The sequence below is a fragment of the Rosa rugosa genome, chromosome 4, assembly GCF_958449725.1.
Source record: "Rosa rugosa chromosome 4, drRosRugo1.1, whole genome shotgun sequence".
NCBI classification, from domain to species: Eukaryota; Viridiplantae; Streptophyta; class Magnoliopsida; order Rosales; family Rosaceae; genus Rosa; species Rosa rugosa.
In genome coordinates, this window is record NC_084823.1 from 55,890,463 (window position 1) to 55,914,387 (window position 23,925).

A 23,925-nucleotide genomic window follows, 5' to 3' on the forward strand; every position below is an offset into this window, starting at 1 on the left:
CTAAATTTGTCTAAAAGTAATATCAACATTATCAATAGGTTTCGGATGTGAAAGATAAACCATCCCTGCATCTGGATTCAGCAGCTTCCACCTGAATTAGATCCATGACAACAAAATTTCATGAATGCATATACTAATATATCTTCTTATTGAAAGCATACACTGTATTAAACAAAACTATTATTACAGTTCATTTCCTTACTTGTATCCAGTAGACAAATGATGCAATAAGATTGCAAGTTGTATCCTAAACAGCATATTCCCTGCACAAACTCTTGGTCCACCACCAAAAACTTGGTATGTTCCAGGTTTAGCTGGTTTCTGAGGCAGTCAATTAACATATGAGTAAAACTCTGATTAGAGTTTATATATTTATCTAAAAAAATGTGGACTTACCACTACTAGCAAAATAACAACACACACGGATTTACTGTAGTTAAAAGCCACAGATATCCGTGTGAAATAGAAATAGTAACAGAAATCCGTGTGAAATGAGCATAATCGGGCCCACAGTAATTTATACAATAACAATATCAACGGAAATCCGTGTGCATAGACAATAGTCACAGATATTTGTGTAAAAACTAAAACATTTTCACACGGATATCTGTGTGAAAATCAATTTACACTGATTTCTGTACATATTATAAATTAGTTTATTTCGAAATCATTAATTTTTTATGTTATGTGAATTATGGAGAGACGGATTTCCGTTACAATAAGTATTTGATACAGATTTCTGTGTGAAATGAGTAACACACAAATATCTGTGTGAAATGTTGACACAGATATCCGTGTGAAAATAGCATAATTAGGCTCACAGTAATTTATACAATAACAATATCGACAGAAATCCGTGTGAATAAACAGTAGTAACAGATGTCTGTGTAAACGGTAAAATATTTTTACACGGATATCTGTGTGAAGATCAATTCACACTGATTTCTGTATGTATTAGAAATTAGTTTATTTCGAAATAATTAATTTTTTTTTGTTATGTGAATTAAGGAGGGACAGATTTCCGTTACAATAAGTATTTGATACAGATTTCTGTGTGAAATGAGTAATACACACAGATTTCCGTGTGAAAATATTGACACATATATCTGTGTGAAAAGAACAATTGGCTACAGAATTCCGTGTGAAAAAGTGGACTACACACAGAATTCCGTGTGAATAATGACACTACACACAGAATTCCGTGTAAATAATCAACTGACAATTAGCATGACAGTTAGTGGTTACCGAGGTAAATACACACGGACATCAGTTGCAAATGTGTAAGTATTTCACACGGATTTCCGTGGTTATTCTGCTTATAATTAGCAGATTGATCAAATTTGGCCATTGTTCTCATATAAGTATATCACACGGATTTATGTGGCAAAATAACTTGAAAGAAAATTATTATCAATAAAAATAAAAGCTAATGACTAATTATTTATTTTCAAAAAATAGGGGCGGCTAATCAATTTATTCCCGCTCAATATTTGAATATTCCCACAGATTACTGTGGATACTGTTGTGGTATAACTAAAAAAGGATAACACACGGACATCTTACATTTGCTAAAAATGTATTTCAGACAGATTTCTGTACGTATTATAAATTAGTTTATTTAGAAATCGTTAATTTTTTATGTTATGTGATTTATGGAGGGACGGATTTCCGTTACAATAAGTTTTTGGTACAGATTTCTGTGTGAAATGAATATCAGTAACGGATGTCTGTGTAAAAACTAAAACCTTTTCACACGGATATCCGTGTGAAAAGAACAATTAGCTACAAAATTCCGTGTGAAAAAGTATAGGTGTATATAAGGTTGATCACTTATTTGATATCGAAATAACGGCGGATTGAGTTAATTTTTTTACACAATACCTATTAATACGCTATAAATAGATGGGTAATGTTAAATTTATCAATTTTCAATTTTTATTTTTTAGATTGCACAAAATTCTTATATGTCTACTAATGTAGTATAACTAGTTTATTAGTTATAATGAAAAGTATACCTTTCATAAGCAACAATGCGTAGGAAATAGACTTTATCAAAATTGACCGTAGGATGTTATCATGATAAGAATAAATGGTTGTGTTCAAAATTTCAGCTATTTTCGTCTTCGTTTGGGTTTCGATCTAGTAGGTCAACCCTAAACCTTAAATACTACATAAAACTAATATGCTCATAACCGCTCACTCGTAACTTATTTTTTTGATCTGTAAACTCTCATGCTCTCATGGGTAGAAGCTATATCAACTAATGTAAAAATTTCTGAAATTTTATCTCCTCAAGGGTCGGCTCCCCTTAGGGAAGTAGAAGCGTTTAAAGGGTTGACCGGTTTATTTCATGTCAAAATAACGGCAGATCGGGTTAATTTTTTTACACAATACCTATTAATACGCTATAAATAGATGGGTAATGTTAAATTTATCAATTTTCAATTTTTATTTTTTAGATTGCACAAAATTCTTATATGTCTACTAATGTGGTATAACTAGTTTATTAGTTATAATGAAAAGTATACCTTCCATAAGCAACAATGCGTAGGAAATAGACTTTATCAAAATCGACCGTAGGATGTTATCATGATAAGAATAAATGGTTGTGTTCAAAATTTCAGCTATTTTCGTCTTCGTTTGGGTTTCGATCTAGTAGGTCAACCCTAAACTTTAAATACTACATAAAACTAATATGCTCATAACCGCTCACTCGTAACTTATTTTTTTGATCTGTAAACTCTCATGCTCTCATGGGTAGAAGCTATATTAACTAATGTAAAAATTTCTGAAATTTTATCTCCTCAAGGGTCGGCTCCCCTTAGGGAAGTAGAAGCATTTAAAGGGTTGACCGGTTTTTGGTACAGACATCTGTGTGAAATGAGTAACACGCATGGATATCTGTGTGAAATGTTAACACGGAAATCCGTGTGAAAAGAACCATTAGCTACAGAATTCCGTGTGAAAAACTCTATTAGCTACAGAACTCCGTGTGAAAAACTCTATTAGCTACAGAATTCCGTTACTATAAGTTTTTAATACAGAATTATCTGTGAAATGAGCAACACACAAATATCTGTGTGAAAAGTAGACACGGATATCTGTGTGAAAAGAAAAATTAGCTACTAAATTCCGTGTGAAAAAATAGAATAGAGACAGAATTCCGTGTAAACAATAATTAACATGACAGTTATATATTACCGAGATAAATACACACGGATATCAGTGGTAAATATATATGTATCTCACACAGATTTTCGTGGTAAATGTTTTCCCGCTCACTTTTTTGGAACAAATTCAATTTCCCTCCCTAGTAGTCTCACACGCTGTCTCTCTCTCTGTGACCCTTTTCGGTTTTTCTTATCCTTAGCCGATTAAACTTTCTCCCTCTCTCATCTCTCCCTCACCTGCAAACCAAGAAAAACAGAAAGCCTCAAGTTCTCAAGCCTCAAGGCGTCACAGAAGAAGATGTTCTCCCCCATCATCTCCGGTACGAGCCCCTCAAGGTCATCACCGACCACAATCCAAGCGGTCGTCATCAGGTCTGGGAGCCCAATCTCTAGTCCAAGGTTATGATTTATATATACTGCTGATCCTCTCCGTCGATTCGGTCTGGGTCCTGCAATTGATATTCACTCTGTTTGTTTTAGGTTGACCCAAATTTCAAAAGAGGCGGAGGAGACCACAGTAGTGATCCATTTGAGGCTACGTCACCGAGTAGGTTTTGTTTCTATTTGATTTGATTCATTGATTAATCAGTTTTAATTGATTTAATTAAGTGAATTCTATTTTCGATGTTTAGGCTTCGTCAGGTGATTTAGGAATAGAGTTTCTGGTTTTGACTAGTTTCTGTTTGGATTCTGTGCTTTGTTGTGATGGTTTGTTCTTGTAATTTTTGGGTGTCATTTGAGCCAGAGCATATTGGCACTCAAATTGTTGCTCGTATTTTGGTTAAGGTAGATAGATTTTGTCTATCATTTGGTACCCACAATGAAAATGATGGGTTTTTTTGTGCACTTAATGTTGGCTTTCACTTTGATACTCACTTCAACTTCAGCTGCCATCATTACTACAACCAACATTACAATTCTGCCGGGTTATTCCGGTGACCTTCCTTTTGCACTGGAATCCGGGTAATGCTTCTCTTCACTCGTACATTTGGTTTTTGAGGTTCTCAGAACCTGTTTGATTAAATGCCTGAGAGTTACGTTTCATTTGAATGGATTATGGAGTTTCTAGTGATGGAACCATGAGCCAAGGAGGTCTGCATACAATGGGATTGAATGAGTTCTCCTTTTTTACCAATTACTTGTCATATTGTTAGTGTAACTTAATTATGAATTGTAAATAACAACATAACTAGTGTTGTATAATGTATATTAGATGAAGCCGAGTTTTTTCATCTATTTTCATGGCTACTGTTGTTTTTCTATTGATGTTCGAATTCCTGACACCACTGTTTATATCTGTGCATATAGTATGCTTGATAGATGGTATTGTATGCATGCGAGTTCTGATTATCTTTCGCACATAGATATATCGGTGTAGGTGACAATGAAGAAGTGCAGCTATTTTACATTGTCGATGAGTCTGAAAGAGCTCCTGCAGACGATCCTCTGTTGCTATGGTTCAATGGAGGCCCAGGTTGCTCTGGTCTTGCTGGATTCTCTTTTGAGAGTGGTATTTTCTCGTCCTTCATTACATCAGTTTCTGAAAACATGTTGCACAAAGCTATGAATTTCTGCAGAAGGTATGCATCTTATACAATCTATTTGTAAGAAAACTAGTGGCATTTATTCCACAGATTTAATGAATAGTCTGCTTTGAATTTGACAATTCGTGTTGTCATGCAGTGGCTGGAGGCACACCCTGCGGAAAATATGCTCTACATTGGTGGTGACTCCTTCTCTGGCATAATTGTGCCAATGATTGTGTAACAAATATTGGATGGTATGCTACTGTCAGCCAATAACAGTAGAAAAGAATACTTCAATTCAGGGTTAATTCGATAATTCTATTCATCCCACAATGAGGGTATATATATAAGTACAAAGGAGTAGTCTAACTCTAATAGGAAACAATCTTTCCATAATTACAGGATATCCTAATTAAATAAAATCCTAATTACATACAGATTTACAGCGATTCTACACTCCCCCTCAAGTTGGTGCATAGATGTCTATCATGCCCAACTTGTCAACTGAGCTGTCAAATACCTTCCTGGACACTCCTTTAGTAAGAACATCAGCTAATTGCTGCTCTGAGTTTACAAATGGAAAGCGAATAACCTTTCTGTCAAGATTTTCTTTAATAAAATGACGGTCAACCTCCACATGCTTTGTTCTATCATGCTGAACTGGATTATGTGCAATCTCAATGGCAGCTGTATTATCACAATGCAAATCCATAGGCTTTTTAAGCTTGTAACCCAGGTCTTTCAAGACATTACGAATCCACAACATTTCACAGACTCCGTGTGCCATACCTCGGAACTCAGCTTCTGCACTTGATCTGGCAACAACTTTCTGCTTTTTGCTACGCCAGGTGACAAGGTTCCCTCCAACAAAAGTGAAGTACCCAGATGTAGAACGTCTGTTAGTTTTATCACCAGCCCAATCTGCATCTGTGTACCCAATAACTTCCAATTCATCTTTTTTCTGAAACAGTAACCCTTTACCTGGCGCCATCTTCAAGTACTTCAAAATACGAAAGACTGCATCCATATGCTCTTCACTAGGACAATGCATAAATTGACTAACAACACTCACAGCATAAGCAATATCAGGTCTAGTATGTGAAAGATAAATCAACCTTCCTACAAGACGTTGATACCTCCCTTTGTCAGTTGGAACTTGATCAGGATAAATAGCAAGTCTGTGATTCATCTCAATAGGTGTCTCCATTGGTCTGCAGTCCAGCATCCCTGTTTCAGCAAGTAAATCAATGACATACTTCCTTTGTGAAAGCAAAATCCCCTTCTTAGACCTTGCAACTTCAATACCCAGAAAATACTTCAGTTGTCCCAGATCCTTCATTTCAAACTCCTTTGACAGATACTTTTGCAATTCATTCATCTCTTTCGGATCATCCCCTGTAACAATCATGTCATCAACATACACAATAAGAGCTGTAATCTTACCATTCTTGCGTTTGATAAACAAGGTATGGTCAGAATTGCTCTGTCTGTACCCAAAGGCTTTCATGGACTTTGAAAATCTTCCAAACCAAGCTCTTGGAGACTGCTTCAGGCCATACAAAGACTTCTTCAATTTACACACCTTGCCAACATCACTTGGGTAATTCTTAACACCTGGGGGCATATCCATGTACACTTCTTCCTCCAAATTCCCATTAAGAAACGCATTCTTCACATCAAACTGGTGCAAGGGCCAATCTTTGTTTGCTGCAAGTGAGATTAGAATCCGGACAGTATTAATCTTTGCCACAGGTGCAAAAGTCTCCTCATAATCAATCCCATAGCGTTGTGTATATCCTTTGGCAACCAACCTCGCTTTGTATCTATTAATAGTTCCATCTGCATTAAGCTTCACAGTAAATACCCAACGACATCCTACAGTCTTCTTTCCAACCGGCATAGGTACTAGCTCCCATGTTTCATTTTTCTGAAGAGCTTCCAATTCTTCATTCATCGCCTTTGTCCATTTTGGATTCATCAATGCATCCTGCACGTTACTAGGAATAGATACAGTAGATAATTGATCAACAACAAGTGCATGTGACCCAGAAATCCTATGGTTAGACATAAAATTAGCTATAGGGTATTTAGCTTTGGCTTTGATATCTGGTTCATATTGTTTCTTAGGAATTCCCTTGGTAACCCTTTGTGATTTCCTAGGTTCGACACTTTCTAACCCAGAAGACTCATTAAAGTTTAGGGGTACCTGAGGTGGATCATTCTGACTGGGATCTTCAGTTGGTGGGGCAGAAGGGGGAATATCTTGTGTGTGAGCTTCGGATACGTCTTGATTTTGTTTCAAACTATCCAGAAAAGTCGTCTCTTCTGTCTCGGAATTCACAACGCTCTGTTCGGCAGTTTCAGCAGTTGCATTCTCTGTTTCGGAATTCACAACACTCTGTTCGGCAGTCGCATTCTTTGTTTCAGAATTCACAACACTCCGTTCGGCAGTCGCATTTTCTGTTTCGGAATTTACAACACTCTGTTCAGCAGTCGAATTTTCTGTTTCGGAATTTACAACACTCTGTTCGGCAGTTGCATTTTCTGTTTCGGAATTTCTACCTTCAAATCGTTCCTCCAAATCTTCCAAGTCTTCAAAGACATCAAAATCAATAATAGAACAAGGATTCCCTTCATAACCTCTCTCCCCCTGAAGGGAAGACTGAGAAGCTCCCCCTGAGTAATATGGCTCAGATTCACGGAATGAGACATCAAGAGATATATGTATAGTGCCAGTAAGAGGATCATAACATCGATAACCCTTCTGGAAGTCAGCATAACCAACAAATATACACTTACGGGCACGGGGATCAAGCTTGCTACGTTGAGGCTTGGAAATATGAACATAAGTTGTGCACCCAAACACCCGGGGCTCCAAATTAGGCATAGAAGGGATGGTCAAAAGTGTATGAAGCTTCTGATGAGGATTCTGAAACTCAATCACCCGTGAAGGAGTACGGTTGATAAGATATGCTGCTGATTTCACTGCTTCGCCCCAATAGGACCGAGGTACATTCATGCCAAACAAGGAAGCACGAACAACTTCCATCAATTGCCTGTTCTTCCGTTCTGCTAAACCATTCTGTTGAGGAGTATAAGAATTGGAGGTTTGATGACGAATTCCATGTGACCGGCAAAACTCAATCATAGGGCCATTCACAAACTCTCCACCATTGTCAGACTGAAACACTCTGATGGATTGTTGATACTGAGTTGCCACCATTTTGTGAAATTCGGTAAACATTCCAAATACATCACTCTTATTCTTCAGTAATGACACCCATGTCATGCGAGTGCAATCATCAATAAACGTTACAAAATACCGAGCTCCAGAAAGAGAAGGAATTTTCGCAGGACCCCAGACATCGGAGTGAATCTTCATAAAAGGAACAGGACTTTTATTAAGACTTGGTGAATATGAAATACGGTGACTCTTGGCCAGTTCACAGATGTCACAGTGGAAATCCAATTCACTAACAACTGAAAACAATTGAGGCTGCAACTTCTTAAGATAACGAAAGGATAGATGACCTAAACGGCGATGCCATAACCATACAGCTTCCTTCGCATTCTCTACCCCGTTGATCTGATTAGCTTGTCCCAAAAGATGCTTCTGTTTCTTTCCAGTCTCTGTCAGATCCAGATAGTATAATTTCCCCCTTCTAACACCATAACCAAGAATCCGTCGAGTCAGAATATCCTGAAACACACAGAAAGACGGATAGAAGGTCACAATACATGCAAGAGCTAAAATAACTTGACCAACAGACAGGAGATTATAAGCTAGTGATGGAACAACTAAGACAGATTCAAGGGTTAAGGTATCAGATAAAGCAATAGAACCTTCTCCGGTGACCGGAGTTGGAGTACCATCAGCAGTAGAGACAAAGTCTTGAGGGGAACGTCTAAGGTTTTGCACAAGACTTGGGTCATTGGTCATATGGTCAGATGCACCTGTATCAATTATCCATGTACTATTAAATGTAACATTACCCTTCATACCTGACTGCGCTACATTAGCGGAGGCATTGTCTAGGTAAACTTCCTCTGTAGTAGCAACAGCGGCCTTGCCCAGATTCTTTCGCGGTTTCTTGGTGAAGTCCCACCAATCAGGGTAACCAATCACTTCATAGCACCGCTCCTTGCTATGACCTAATTCCCCACAAATAATGCACCTTTTGTTTGCATATGGATTTGGTTTACCCAGAAGACGGCGTTGAGAAGGTCCTGAGAAGCCTGGAGGAGGACCCTGTTTGCGTTGAGCCATAACAGAAAATTCAGTAGTCACCGAATGCCCAATAGCCTGTTTCTCTGATTGCATCATTGAGGAATTCATGATTTTAGCAGGTTTGGATTTTCAAGGGTTTCAAGATGGATATGAATGTTTTGGAAAAGAAATTTTTTTTTTCTTTTCTTTTTTTCGAAAAAAAGGTAGGGTGATGGTGGTTTGAAATTTAGGATGGTTTGATTTCAATGGTGGTGGTACGCAGCGGTTTGTGGTGTTCTTCAGGATTCAGGATTCAAAGGATGCAGCGCAAGTTCAAAGGATTGAACCTGCTCTGATACCAAGTAGAAAAGAATACTTCAATTCAGGGTTAATTCGATAATTTTATTCATCCCACAATGAGGGTATATATATAAGTACAAAGGAGTAGTCTAACTCTAATAGGAAACAATCTTTCCATAATTACAGGATATCCTAATTAAATAAAATCCTAATTACATACAGATTTACAGCGATTCTACAATAACTATTCTTCTTCCTTTCTTGCTTTGCATTCGTGATTCGTTTCATCTATTCATTTTTGTTAATCATAATAGTTTACCCTAATTTAATCACCAAATGATGGACCTGATTGAAATTGAAAAGAGTAGTAGCTTATGGCTAGTCCTACTTCCTCATGATGTTGCAGGTAATGAAAATGGAACTTTGCCTCTAATGAATCTCAAGGTATGTGGATCTAACTGCAGAAAATTGGATTAATTAAGATAGGAAGTGAACGCCTTATACCTGGAAACCAGTCATAGATTATTGTTTAGAGCATTGTAAATTCTCAGTTTTTGTAAATTGTTATCTATATTATGTTCTTGAACTCTTATTAGGGATATGTAATTGGGAACCCAGTGACAGATTCATTCATTGATGCAAATGGAAGAACTTTATTGCATGTTGTTGCTGTTCTTTTGTCTTTTTGATAGATTGCTGCATAGAACTTTATAAGGTCTGTGATCAATTCCAAATTATTTGAAGATATATAGAATTAATAACATCAACAATATGTTTGTATGTACAGTGCAAAGCATCCTCTAGTCCTCTGCACCGATGATTCTGGGGTCTTTTCTACCAGCCCTTCCAACGAGTACAACCTTGCTGCTTCTGCATTTGGTATGTCTGATGTCACTAGTGCATTTAATATAACATAGAACAAAAGCTCACAACTGATGCCCGTTTCTTGAATTCTTAGGTCTTGGAAGGAGGGAAATATTTCAGCTAACGAGAAATTCGTGCAAGTTTATATTTGCAGATGATGGAGTGAAGAGAGAATTAAAGGAGATTTTTAGTTCACCAGAACAGAAGCTCGACCAATCTTTCGAATTTAGGGGCATATGCAGAAACGCTGATCATTTCATAAGTTGTATTATCAACTGCTATTGACATCTTTGGAATGATATTTTTTTTCTTCAAGTAATGCAGAATCTTCATTGGTTCCTAATTAATTAGCAGATTTTTTTTTTAATTTTTTTTTTATAAATGCTATCACTTTTACACACAGAAATCCGTGTGAGATAGGTCTATATTTGCCACAGAAATCCGTGTGAGATGAGTACATATTTGACACAGAAATCCGTGTGAGATAGGTAAAAATTTGCTACAGAAATCCGTGTGAAATAGAGTTGTTCACACGGATTTCGTTCCATTCTGGTAATTTATATTTATGGAATTATAGTGGGGCCCACGTTAGTATTTCGCACGGACAACATAATCCGTGTGAGATGAGTGTGAGATAGTCTTATTACCCACAGATTAAAATCCGTGGGTAATTGTTGTTTTGCTAGTAGTGTACATTCCATCTATCCGGATTAAAGCACATAGGATCATCAAAATTCGCTGAATTTGTGTGGATATATCGAATCCAAAGAATCACTTTCCAACCCTTTGGTATCTTATAACCTACAAAAATTAAAACAATCTTGAATACGTACTAACTAAAAGTTGCATATTGCATATATCAAAGTAACAAACTGATCAATTCCAAACAACCTTAATTTATACTCGGCTTCCTTAGTGGCCAAACGGAAAATGAACGCTGAAATGTTTGCCACTCTTATTGTCTCTTCCACCACCTGTACATAATTCAGTATTTCTGATTAATGTTCTAGTTAAAACCTAGCCTTGACAAGCAAGGCAAGTTATTATAGGTACTTTGGGTTGTGTATTTAGTAAAATATTAGAATGAGAAATTAAATGAGTGGTGTATTAAGTATGGAGTGTATATTAAGTAATTAGGGGTGTGTATTTAAAACTTCTCATGGAAATTTCATAAAACAATTCTATTATTAATTAGGTTGTCCTCACTCGTATTTATCTATATGGCGCAAAAATATTGCAAGTTGTATCCTAACAAGCATGTTGCCTGCGCATATTCTTGATCCACCGGCCAAAGACTTGATAAGTTCCAGGTTTAGCCGGATCCTAAGAAGTGAAAAGTGAGTAGAGAGTTCACGAGTCAATCACATATTTTTTTACTTTATTCCTAATTAATTGCACCAAAAATGTGGGCTTACATTCCATCTTTCTGGGTTAAAACACATAGGATCATCAAAATATTCTGAGTTTGTATGGAGATACCGAACCCAAACAATCACTTGCCAACCCTTCGGTATCATATAACCTACAAGAATATATATATATATATACTGGAGTTCTTGGTTGCGGACGTCTGTACCTAAGGATTAGGTACGGATTTCCATTTCCCCCCCATTTCCGATCACACATTTAAATCTTAACCGTTCAGTTTTTAGGTCCTAATGTATAGATCATCTCTGCAAAATTTCAGCAAAATTGGTGATCGTTAAGGCATTCAAAACTGCAATTTACAACAATGAATACGAACGGTTCCGGTTCGACAGATTCGCAGCACCGGCGGGTCTCCGGCCAACTTCTGGCGAACTCCGGCGACCATAAAAGCCACTGTCACTAACACCAAAAGCTATTGTCACTAGCAACAAAAACTACTCTGGTGAGATTTCCGGCAACCTCCGGCGATGTCACAAAAACTACTGTCGCCAGCAAGAAAAACTACTGTCACCAGCAACAAAAGCTACTCTGGTGAAATTTCCGGCAACCTCCGGCGAGGTCACAAAAGCTACTGTCATCAGCAACAAAAGCTACTGTCACAAAAAAAAAAACTACGCTTCCTAAAACCAAAAGCTACTATCCCCACCAACAAAAGTTACTGTCACCAACACAAAAAACTACTCTCACCAGTAACAAAAGTTGCTCTCACCATCACCAAAAGTTACTCTCATCAACGCTCAAAGAAATAACCAAGCAGAACAAAAACTACTACCACGCAGAACAAAAGCTACTCCTAGAGACTGAGAAAACTATTCTCAGAGACTAACAAACCTATAGAAATGTAAAGTATACAACAAAAAGAAAAATGCTACTGCAATCGAGAAAAAAAAAATCATATTCAATGATGCAAAAAATATGCAAGGTTCAACAATGATATAACTATATAAAAAGCTACTTCTATAGTTGTGAAAAACCACTGCCATAGTTGTGAAAATCTATTACAATAGTTGTATAAAGCTATTGTCAATGTTGTAATGCTACAGTCATTTTTCAGATGGCCACCGTTGATATTTCTTGTTGTCAAGTTCTACCACTCTACACTAACCAAAGGCATTATTTTGCCACCTTCAAGACCAAACTTCATTTCAACATATTTTGGTTGGCAAATGATCTCTTTGTCAATGGAGGCTTCACTACCCAAATTCTCATGATTTTCGGAATCTACTGCTGCAAATGCAAAGGGAAGAATTCTGTAAAAACAAAAAATACAACAAAACAAGCCATTTTTATCAACTAGATAATCAGAAACAAGCTCTAAAATACACTGACATAGATACAGAAAGCTATTATGACACATGTAGAAAGCTACTAGACCAATAATAAAAAGCTACTGATATAGATACTAATTGCTACAAAACCAACTGATCATCCATGTTGATAGCGTAACACAAATCTCAAATAAGAAATGCTAGAGATAAGAAATCACAACAAAAAGAAAACTAAATTTCATACAAATCCTGATTTTCCAATTTGATAAGCTATTGACAAAAGGCAACTTGAAGTCAATCAAAATGCAAACAGAAAAACTACTGACATCAACTTTAAAAGATACTAACATAGGCATAAAAAGATACTATCATTGTGTTGCAAAGCCATTATAACAGTTACAGAAAGCAATCGATTTGTAATCAATCAAAATAAAAACTAAAAAGCTACTGACATCAGCTTGAAAAGATAGTAACATAGTCATAGAAAGCTACCACCACTGTGTTGAAAAGCAAGCCACCCAAAACAAAGAGCCAGCAATTCTTACCAAGCACTCGACATCAATACTTCGACCAAAGATAGAATTGATATCTTAAAGTGTCAAAGTGCATGTGCACGTAAATCAGCTCAAACCAAAAGCATATTAAACTACCACATTTAATTATAGCTTTGTGCATAGAAAGCTATTACCAAATTTCAACATGTCCGGACAAACTTCAAGTGCCAATGCAACACTTACCAAATATCTTTGAATTTGCCCTAATTCCTAAAACATATAACGAAACATCAAGGAAGATTTGAGTTCAAGAAATTCATCTATGGAAACCAGCGAATTCAATAATCAATTCAAAATTCTGAAGAATTTCAGATTAGAAAAAGAGAACAAGCAAAAAATAAATCAACATGAAAATAGAAAAGTTACTAACATCAATTTGAAAAATACTAACATAGCCACATAGGCATGAAAAGATACAATTATTGTGTTAAAAAGCCACTATAACAGTCAAAGAAAGCTACTAAAATCAGGAAAGGAAAACAAACCTTGCAAAGAGCCATGAAGTCGGGATCCCCAGATCCGACAATTCATCTCAACGTCTTCCAGCTCCTATCCACAACCAAAATGACGCTGAATCAACATAACAAACTTCACAAAACCTAGATTTAAAGAAAGGAGACCAATAGAACTTCACAATGAATTGCAAAATTGCAAAATTCCAAACTCAGACCAATAAACCGCTTATTATATTGAAGCTTTCCTAACTACACAACTCAAATTTAACAATGTCATGAAACAAAGCTTCAGCTATACGAGACAAGTAGGCAACCAACAAGAATTATATAAAAGATCATACATAGATTATTTATATACAAGAACAGACTATATTTCAAGCTGTACAAGTATCAATTTGAGCTCATAAATTCTGGAATTTGATACAATTCAACCAATTCCAAACTAATAAATGCGTATAGATCGAAAAACATAGAATCAATCCACAATTCAACGCGTAATAGAGAGAGTTCTGAATTTGACTTGTAGTGGTGAATTTTGGCCGGCGACGTGTACTGATTGAATGACGGTGGAGGTCCAGTCAGATTTGCTCTGAATCGGCGTTGAGATATGAGAAAACGTGGGAGAAGGAGGAGAAGGTGATGAAACGATGCCGTCTCATTTCGCTCTGATCCGCAACAAGGCTTCTCTCTCCGTCGAGATCGTCCGGTCGGCGCTGAGCTTCGCAATTTCAAGCTAAACAGAGTGCAAAGAGATGGAATCAAACCTTAATGATCAATTAGAGGGTGTGCAGTTCACGGACTACAGAGTGTAGAGAGAGAGAACGCTGAGATCGATTCGACGAGAGAGAGAGAGAGAATGCTTCGTCTTCGTCTTCGTCTTCGTCTTCGTCTTCGTCTTCGTGCAAGAGAGAGAGAAATAGCTTCGTCTTCTTTTGTGAGCTAGAGAGAGAGAAAGCTTCGTCTTCCTCTGCGAACTAGAGAGAGAGATAGCTTCATCTCAGTTTGCTAGAGGTAGAGAGAGCTTCATCGTGGTAAAAAGAGAGAGATCGAGATGAACTGAAATCAAGGTTTTAAATTTCTCCGAAACTGCCGAAATTTCCGTAATTTTGAAGTACCGAAACGAAATTCATATGCTATATCATTTCCGTAAGAAGTTTTTCGAAATTTTCCGAAATTTTCCATACATTTCCACGAAATTCTTAATTTCCGAAATATTTACACACACAATATATATTTAAAAATTCACACCGAAATTTTGTCCGAAATTTCTCTAAAATTTCTGTTAAATTTTTATGTCACCTACAATGAATTTTTACTTCATACTTTTATAGAGAAAATATGAAATTTTGATTTTTTTTTTTTTTTTTTTTGCAATCAAGTTGAATACAATAAAAAACCTTTTTGTTTTTATCTGCTACAAAGTTGAATGCTCTAACCATAACATGATTTCCTTTTTGCTTCGTCTCAAATATTGTATGTTTCATACACTGTAACATCATATTAGGTAATTCCACAATATCCTATATATGGATTGCATGTGGAAAGGGAACAACGCGTATACATACAATAACCATGTGATGAAGTACGAAAATCATTTCCAAAAATCATGTACTTGGGAGTAGTATTGTATGATACTAAATGAAAGCAGTTCAACCAGCCAGATCAAACCACATCGCAGTAGCTTTTATATTCCTTTTGTTGTACTTGTTCGTTTTCATTCACGGGGTTTTGGTTTTACATGCCCCGCCCCACCCCCTTGTAATTTTCTAATTATTAAAAAAAGTAAATCATATTTACATTATCAATATACAACACATTATCAATACACATAGATAAAAACACTAGTTTAGCAATTTACTACCGTACTAGTTTTTTTGAGAAATAGATAACTTCATTAACTTATCCATGGCCAGAAGGCACATACATCACAAGTTGTCTCGTACCAACAGATCTAGCTGACACAAGTTGCCAAGCAAATGACAAGTATCCTCACTGAAAACAAATGCGCTCACTTATTAAAGTGCCTAGCAAAATGCTCAAAACCCAAAACTATCTAAGCTCTTGCTATAGCAACTCAACCGCCTAGAGACCTCAATTGGTGTACGATTAAAGTAGCTAACTTACATAGCACTAGACTCTAAAACAAATACTAGGCACAGAAGAGGACCGAGAAAACCTAGAGTTTCCCATTGCCCTAACCTTATCTCAAGAATCCTCCGTCGTTACCACTCTAGAGGATTTGCTAGAGGCACGAAAGTGCGTAATTCCCTAACAAACGTAGAGAGTACAAACCTAGGGTTCTAGACCAAGGTAAAAAGTAAAAAAAAACTAAAAAAGAGCCCAACTAAAGAAGACCCAGTAGATCGGCCCAACAGGCCCCGCCCCAATCCTTTGTACAACAGCCAGACGTGCACAACCGAGCGCCGCCGCCGCCGAACCAGCACCGCCAGAACCACGTCACACCACCCGAAGCACATCAAGTCGATCTCAGATGCCGTCAACGGAGCGTCACCACCCATCAAGAGCCCCAAACTGGAACTCCAGCAAACCCGACAAGGATTCACCCAAACAACCAGATCGAAGCCACCAAGAAGAGGACGGCAACACCGCCTGGAAGGAAAGCAGATTGGGATCCAACTGCCTCCCATCCCAATCCATCGCCCACATCACCAAGATCGGAACACCGGCCACCATATGTGAAAGGGAGTGGGACAGAAAAAAACCACCGAACCATCTGCCAAGCCTTGAGTAGCCATAGCCCCTAGGACGCTGTCCCAAGCCTTAATCTCATCACCCGTTCGGCAGCGGAACAGACGACAGGAAGGCCAGAGGCCAGTCCAGCCTCCGCGCGCCGCCGGACGAGCACGATAGAAAACAGGGAAAAAACCTTCTGTAGTTAGGGCGCGTGTAGCGCGTTCTCTAGTAAAACTAGGTTTATGGATTACTACCGTACTAGTTAATTACTCGTCCATATAAAATATCATAATTCTATTATAAATGTATAATTTTAGAGATGTTACATTGTAAATAAGTTTATTATAGGTTAGTTTAGTCTATGTAAAAGTTTCATTCAAAAATATCATTTTATAAATGCAATTAATTTGATTTCTTTATTTTTAACCGAAATTTCCACCGAAATCGAAACTTTTTCCGAAATTTCCTTAAATTTGAAGTACCGAAACCGAAATTTGAAACAGAAAATTAAATGGTAAAGAAAGAAAAAGAGCTGAGGGTAAAATAGGTATAGCATAAAAAAGAGCTGAAGATTTTGGGCCATAAAGTGGGCTTATGTGTATAAAAAAAATTTAGGTGGCCTTATGACTAATATAAATCTCAAAATGACACTAAAATTATTAATTCTTACCTTCTTAGCTTCATGATATGCTTTGATTCTACCCTTTTGGGCCCATGACTCGAGTGCAGCAATCATCCGTGGTTGGACTACTTGGGCAATGTGCCGGAGGGAGTCGGGCCGATTAATCACACCAATAACATATCTTCTAAGGCTTACATGAGCCGGCCCATGAACTGCTACGATAGAGTTTTGGCCCATAAGTTCAACTCTGGGTCAGTCCAGGAAGAATGTCTCCTCCGATTGGAACACGTACTTATTCACATTTGGAAAGCACGTTGTGATGGTCGGTTATCCGAACAGATGGGTTCTATACATTCCTACTCCATCGCCATGTCTGACCATTGTATACACAAACATGATCAAACCATGGTATTTCAAACTAAAAGCCAAAAAAAAAAAAAAAAAAAAAAAACGAAAGAGAGAGAAGAAGAATGGATTAATTATAATTATATACAAGCGTAGCAATTGCGGTCAGGAGGAGTTGCAACTCCCGCATTTTGCAAAATTTTGCAATTTACCATCTTAGCCTTTATATATAAGATTATTTTATAAATAAAGATCTATTGAAAATTTTTTCTCAAATAATTATTTTTAAATAATTTTAAAACTGACAAAATTCCAAAATCACAACACAATTTTTTTTAATGATAAATAGTAAAATTCATTAAAAAAAAATTATTTGAGTTTTTGATGTTCTATCGATTGAAAAATGTTCTAAAAATCATGCTCTACGAATGATGAGCTTACACTACAAAAAAGAATTGTATTAGCTTCACCAATTTGCGTCGGCCTTCAATTGCCGTCGCCAATGCCTCCTCTTTTGCGACGGCAAAAACTGAGGGGTCGCGATTGTGCAAAATATTTGCGACGGTAACAACTGCCGTCGCCAATGGGCGTGGCAAACCCAATGATTTACTATCTAGTCGCTAACCCTAATCCCTCATTCCCTTAGCCTCTATTCGAGATATCGACTGACCCTGACCCTCAGCCTCTCTTCGACTCACTCCCTCTGTCCCTCAGTTTCAGTCGCCGCCGACCCACCACAAAGTTCGACGATTCGGCCTTATCTCTAAGCTAGCTCTAACCTCTCAGTCAGTCATCTCACTCCCTCAGCCTCTCTAAGCTAGCTCCTATTCGTAATCTCGAACCGCTGAACCGCCGACCCACGGCTTTGCTTCGACCCACTGTAAGTAAACCTTCTCTCTATACTTCATTGTTGGGATGTTGGTCTCCGACCCATCGATCTCCAGTTAATAGATTTGATTATTTGAAATTTCATCTCACAACTCTCAATCTCCCTCAGTCCCTCATCTGAAATGTTGTTGGATAAGGAGGTGACGAAGGCGGTGAGGAGGAGTTGTTGGAGAAGGAGGTGACGAAGGCGGCGGAGTCGCTGTCGTCTTGCACACTTAACCCCACGAACCCAACACACCCATTTCTCCAGAACGCACTCAACTCCTCCATCGTCGATTCCAAGACCAGTGTGTCGTTTCTGTAGGTCCTGGCAGGGACTCGGCGATTTCTGGGATTTGGGTTGATCCCTCTCTTATGGCAGTCCCTCATTCTTAAGGTTTTGTTTGCCCAGATCCCTTCGCTTCTTTGTCTGTTTATTTTTTGATGTTATATCATTCTGATGCATTATTTTTAAACTTTTATGGATTCTAACGTTGCCTCTTTACTTTTTGGAAGGAAAAGGATGTTCAGTGCTCCAAAAAGAAAAGATATATCCATGACCCAACAGTAATATATGAGATATCAAGTTGTGTATTTTAGTTGAGTTGTTCTTCAGTGCTAATTGTGTTGTGCCACAGAATGGTGGTGGGAGCTTTATACTAGCTCCATTTTCTCTTTTTGTTTAGTTTATAGTTGAGAGGAAAATAAAAAATACATCTATATTCCAGATAGTTTGCATCTCAGTGATTCTCTGATGAGTAATATGGCTTGATGTTTTGCTATTTTGTTTATTATTTTGCTAAAGTGCTTTGTCCTTGATTGCATGATATCTGATCCAGCAAAACAAGAAAATACAGTCTTGATTCCTGAACCATGTCCTTCCAGCTTCACAATTGACAAGAACAAGTGCGTGCCACTTTCAATGGAGAACCAGAGGAATAATAAGGTGGGGTATTTACTGATCGAACATCTGTTCATGGACAATCAGCATATCCCTCTGGTTCTCCATCGAAAGCCGTATGCATTTCGCCTTATCAGAGACTCTCTGCTAATGTTCTTGTTCAACTTCATGAGAGGTTTCAAGGTCCGTCATACTCTTAACCTTAATTCGTATCCATTATTATATCTGCCTGATTTCCCTTTTATATTTTTGATGTATTATAGAGTTTTGATTGGGATTCTGGAAGCACACACGTCTATCATTGTTACGTCAACGTGGATGGGAGTTACAGATTCAAGGTTTGTATGCTTACCTCTCTGTTATAAGTTGAATGTTTTGTTTACATGTTTGCAAATGTATACACAGGAGGAGCAGAAGTTGATTATTAAGTGAAACAGTAATGTAGATATTATATCTTGAAATGTGCTTTCAGTAAAACAATTGATCTACTGAAGAATCAGGTGGGATCCTGCTATTTTGTTGGATAATGCAGCTTTGTTGTTGGTTGGGAATTCCAGCTTGCTTATATGACTTATATGCTTATATCTCATAGACTGCCTTTCTTTTTTTGTTTTGTAGACTATAAGATTAGCTTTTTATTTTTGTTTTGTCATTAGAAATTCTTTATCTATGGTACCAGAAAGTTTAGGCTATCACTCCCTAATTTGTATGTCTAGTTGCTTCTTTGCAATCAGTATTTTGTTTTTCTCTTTTTGTTTCTCATCACAGGAAATAAGTAGGAATTTCGAAAAATTAGCTTCAATGATGGATACATTTGTACATCCATTTTGATGTTAAGGAAATTTCTTGTAGCAGTAGTCCAAAGGATCCAAAGTTTGTGTACCGTACTTGTTTACCAAATGATGGTCTATGTTAGTAGCTTATTTGTTAAAGAAATGAGACACTGCCCGATCATTTGGTACACAAATATGGGATCCCTAGCAGTTCTTGCAGAAGCTTATTAGATATTTAACACAATAAAAAATTTGGTCAAACTATATTATCATCATTAGATCACTGGTGCATTACATGTTTTCCATAACAAGGGAATGAAGCCGTTAGCTGGGTTAGCCAGATTAAGGGGGAAAATGTGGCTTTTTGTAAAGGATAATTGCTGGCTTGTGGTTGCCTTAAAGCATTTAGAGTTCATTTTGGTCTTGTTCATACCAAAAAGGGGAACAAACGGAATACAACTTTAGGGGTCTTGCACACCTTCTATAGTTTAGTTTTAGTAGTTATCCAAAAGCATAGGAGATATTGTTTTAAAAATGCAACATAGTGGCCATACGAAACAAGAAAATGCTGAAGGGTAACTTCAAGTTCACAGCCTGTTGTATTTGCAAAGAGAAATCTATACTCCATTTCTCATCCAATTAAAAGATTAGTGCATCAGAAATCAGGGAAGCAGTGAGCATGTCAACTCTGGTGCATTATGCATTTTAGACTCTTCAACATTGCTGGTTATGCTTTTGCTTTAGTTCTTTTTCTGGCAACCAAGCAAAGTCATTTTATTTGTCTACTTCTTTTTCAGGTTATGAATTTGACAGACAATATCCATATTATACTGGATGCTTTGAGAATGTCAATTGTGGTGGAAGTACAGGTAATTTCGTGATCCATAATTTAGGGATTTGATGCAATCATGTAATCAATCGTTAGAAGATATGCTTTCTAGATAAATGCATTATCTCGTAAGCAAGTTAGTTGATATGTGTTTGGTTTGTATTAAATGTTCAGGTTCCAAAAATTTTACCATATCAAAAGCAAATTTATCTATGAACTTCATGTCATGCTTGTTCTTTCTCAATTTCTTTTAGCTCTCTTTACAAGCAGTAACTATTTTGCTGGTTAGATTTGACAGTGATAATGTTTATAGAATGCGAAAGTTAGTTGGTTTGAATTTAATGTGATTATATCCAACGCAGGGTTTGATGTCATCTTCAGAATCTAGTGAAGATGGAGGAAATGAAGTGTTCTGATTACCAGTTTTCCAGTACATTAACTATATGTAATTTAATTTTGTAAATTTATGTATTTGAACATTGGTGAAGATATATAAAATTGATGTTAAAAAGTAATTTGATGGAACTTTTCCTTTGTATCACTTTCTTCCCTAAAATAAAAATTTTAAAAAATTCTAGCATGCAAATTTTGTATGCTAGATTTTTTTTTTTAATTAATAATTCACATTTTGCGACGGCCGCAAATATCAATGGCAACGCCACCAACGACATCGGCAAAATTGCCGTCGCCATTGGTCTTTTGCGACGGCAAATTGGCTTTCCGCGACGGCGTTGCGCCGTGGCAATTTGAATTCTTTTTTGTAGTGTTATGATATAAGATAATTTCAAGACAAAATAAACATGCAATTGAATTCCACGGGTACACCCCCAAGACACATCCCATGCCCAACCATGTAAAGCCTCATTTTTATTGTTATAAAGTATGGAGAAAATAGAGAAATAATAGTTGGGAGGAAGTAGAAGTGTTCTGATTCAGTCTCATTAGCCTCCTTTATATAGAGGTAGAGTTTACATCAAAGTGTGAAAGTACATAACTAATGAGTATTTACATGGACATCCACATAGATAATAATATTTACAACACTCCCCCTTGGATGTCCACAAATGAATGATGGTATTGGACGCGCTTATTGTTGCCTCGTTAAAAACCTTGTCAGGTAACAAAAACCCAGTGGGACAAAAATAACCCTGGTCGAAGGACAAAAAGAGCACAACGCGCATATGTCCTAGGTAGTATGCTTCTGGATGCTCCCCCTGATTGTTGCAAGCCTCAAGTTGTTATGTTTCTTAATTAACCTTACCGTTAAGAAATGATGTTTTCAATTGACGAAATATCAAAATATCTAACAGATTTCTTTTAACTATTTTAATTGATAAACATGCTCTTCAAAATATATAAGGAGCTAAGATAGAGAGTCTACTAAAAATGTCGTTTTCAAGACTAAACTTATAGTAATTATAGAACCACATATTGAATTATAATTAGTACAAAATTGAGGCCAAAAAAATGGAAATTAAGCATCCATACTTAGCTCGCTTGGCATTGATGAACTCGTCGGGGCGTTGAAGTATTTTGAAATACCACAAAAAAAAAAAACAAAAAAAAACCCACAAAAAAGTGAGCATTTCACCAAGAAATGGAAACCCCAAATGACCCGGAGGCAATTTGGCGCCGGTTGACGACCCGCGCAATTTAAGAGGAAGCACATACCAAAACTCATTCCACCACCATAATAGCAACCCCAAAAGTGGCTAACCTCCTACAACCAAAGCCACCCATAACCCCAATGAAGTCTCCATTTATGCTAGCTATATATGAAAACCCGTGCATGAGCGCTGTTGTAGATTCCTAGTTGATTATTCTTCATACTGGAATGAGCAAGAAGACAAAGAAAACAAAGGCCACACGAATAGAAAACTGCTTTGAGTGATTAGCATGAAGATAGGTCAGTACTTCAATCAATTAGATAATGAGATATAAAAGATGCTTCTCATTACTTAATGACTCTTTCAGCCTTTTGCCCTGATAGTCATAGATCATCCGTGGCATTATGCTTTCTTGCTTCATTCCCTTCTGTTTGTTGGGGTACGTGTCTTTTCTTTCTATAGTGGTGTTCATATGTGTCCAGGTTGGAGTTGCAGGATGTCTTATTATAGCAATTCATATAAATATAATTAGATTTGAATGATTAAAAACAATAACACTTGATCAAGTGTGTTTAGTTTTATTTTGTTGATTAAGACTTAAGATATGATAGTTTATTCGCAGCCACCGTCATTCTTAATTGAGTAAAACAATATCTCTTTTGTCAGCTAGAGGATCTAGCTAGATCGCAAGGCCCAGAAATGGCCAACCTCTCCAAACAAGAGCCGTCCACACCCCATTCAAATATCCATATAATTAGTTATTGACAAAGAAAACAAAAATTAAACGAAGTACATATATAACTTTATGAAATCACTATATATAATTTTGAAGGAATACCATGTTAGTTCCAAATATTCAATAGGAGATGAGGCAGGATGCTTCAGTCGGGAGTGCTGCAGGCTATTCCTCGATCTATTTATTTAAAGAAAAAGAAAGTTCCAGATATATTGGCACTGTAATAACTAATGACTTGTTATGAACACACTTAATAACTAGCTGAGGAGGAGGAGATCAATTCTAATTTCTAAATTTTGCTGAATGTGACCTCGACATTATCAACCGGTCTTGGATGTGGCAGATAATTCATAGAGGCATTGGGATTGAGTAATTTCCACCTGAAAATTTAAGAGACAAGCTATGATACTGTGATGTTTATCATATACTGATTTTACATCTATTTGAACAAAAATTATAACAAAAATTACAATTTATATGAATCAAAATTACAATATTGAGAACAAAGTTACTACATTCGTTTACACTATTTACATGTAATTAAAGCAAAATTACAATATTGACAACAAATTTGTTCAAAAATTTGTAACAAGGTCGTAGTGGTGTAATTACCATTAATAGAACTAAGATTACAAAAAATAGGACTCAAGTTACCACAATGACAACAAATTTGTTGTCACATTTGTAAATGTGAGTATGACATACTTGTATGTACTATAGAACTTTCCAAAATGTAATCCTTTTACAATAAATTAAAAAATGCTAAAAAATTTGCTGTA

General features: G+C 36.8%; 1 protein-coding gene, 1 long non-coding RNA gene and 1 pseudogene across 2 annotated transcripts in view; 1 reads left to right on the forward strand and 2 right to left on the reverse strand.

Annotated features, from left to right (window-relative positions):
• On the reverse strand, positions 1-22,563 carry LOC133745080 (cytochrome P450 90D2-like; annotated as a pseudogene).
• On the forward strand, positions 3,451-4,914 carry LOC133742549 (uncharacterized). The gene is made up of 3 exons (XR_009862616.1): positions 3,451-3,542; positions 3,651-3,717; positions 4,535-4,914. It is a non-coding gene; the product is annotated as an uncharacterized LOC133742549 (long non-coding RNA).
• The window catches only part of LOC133746162 (ent-kaurenoic acid oxidase-like), a 9,019-nt gene continuing 7,127 nt past the window's right edge, over positions 22,034-23,925 (reverse strand). The window contains exon 8 of the mRNA XM_062174319.1: positions 22,034-23,526. Coding sequence (XP_062030303.1) covers positions 23,436-23,526 — 91 coding nt within the window. The 3' untranslated portion in view covers positions 22,034-23,435. The remainder of the gene's footprint in view (positions 23,527-23,925) is intronic.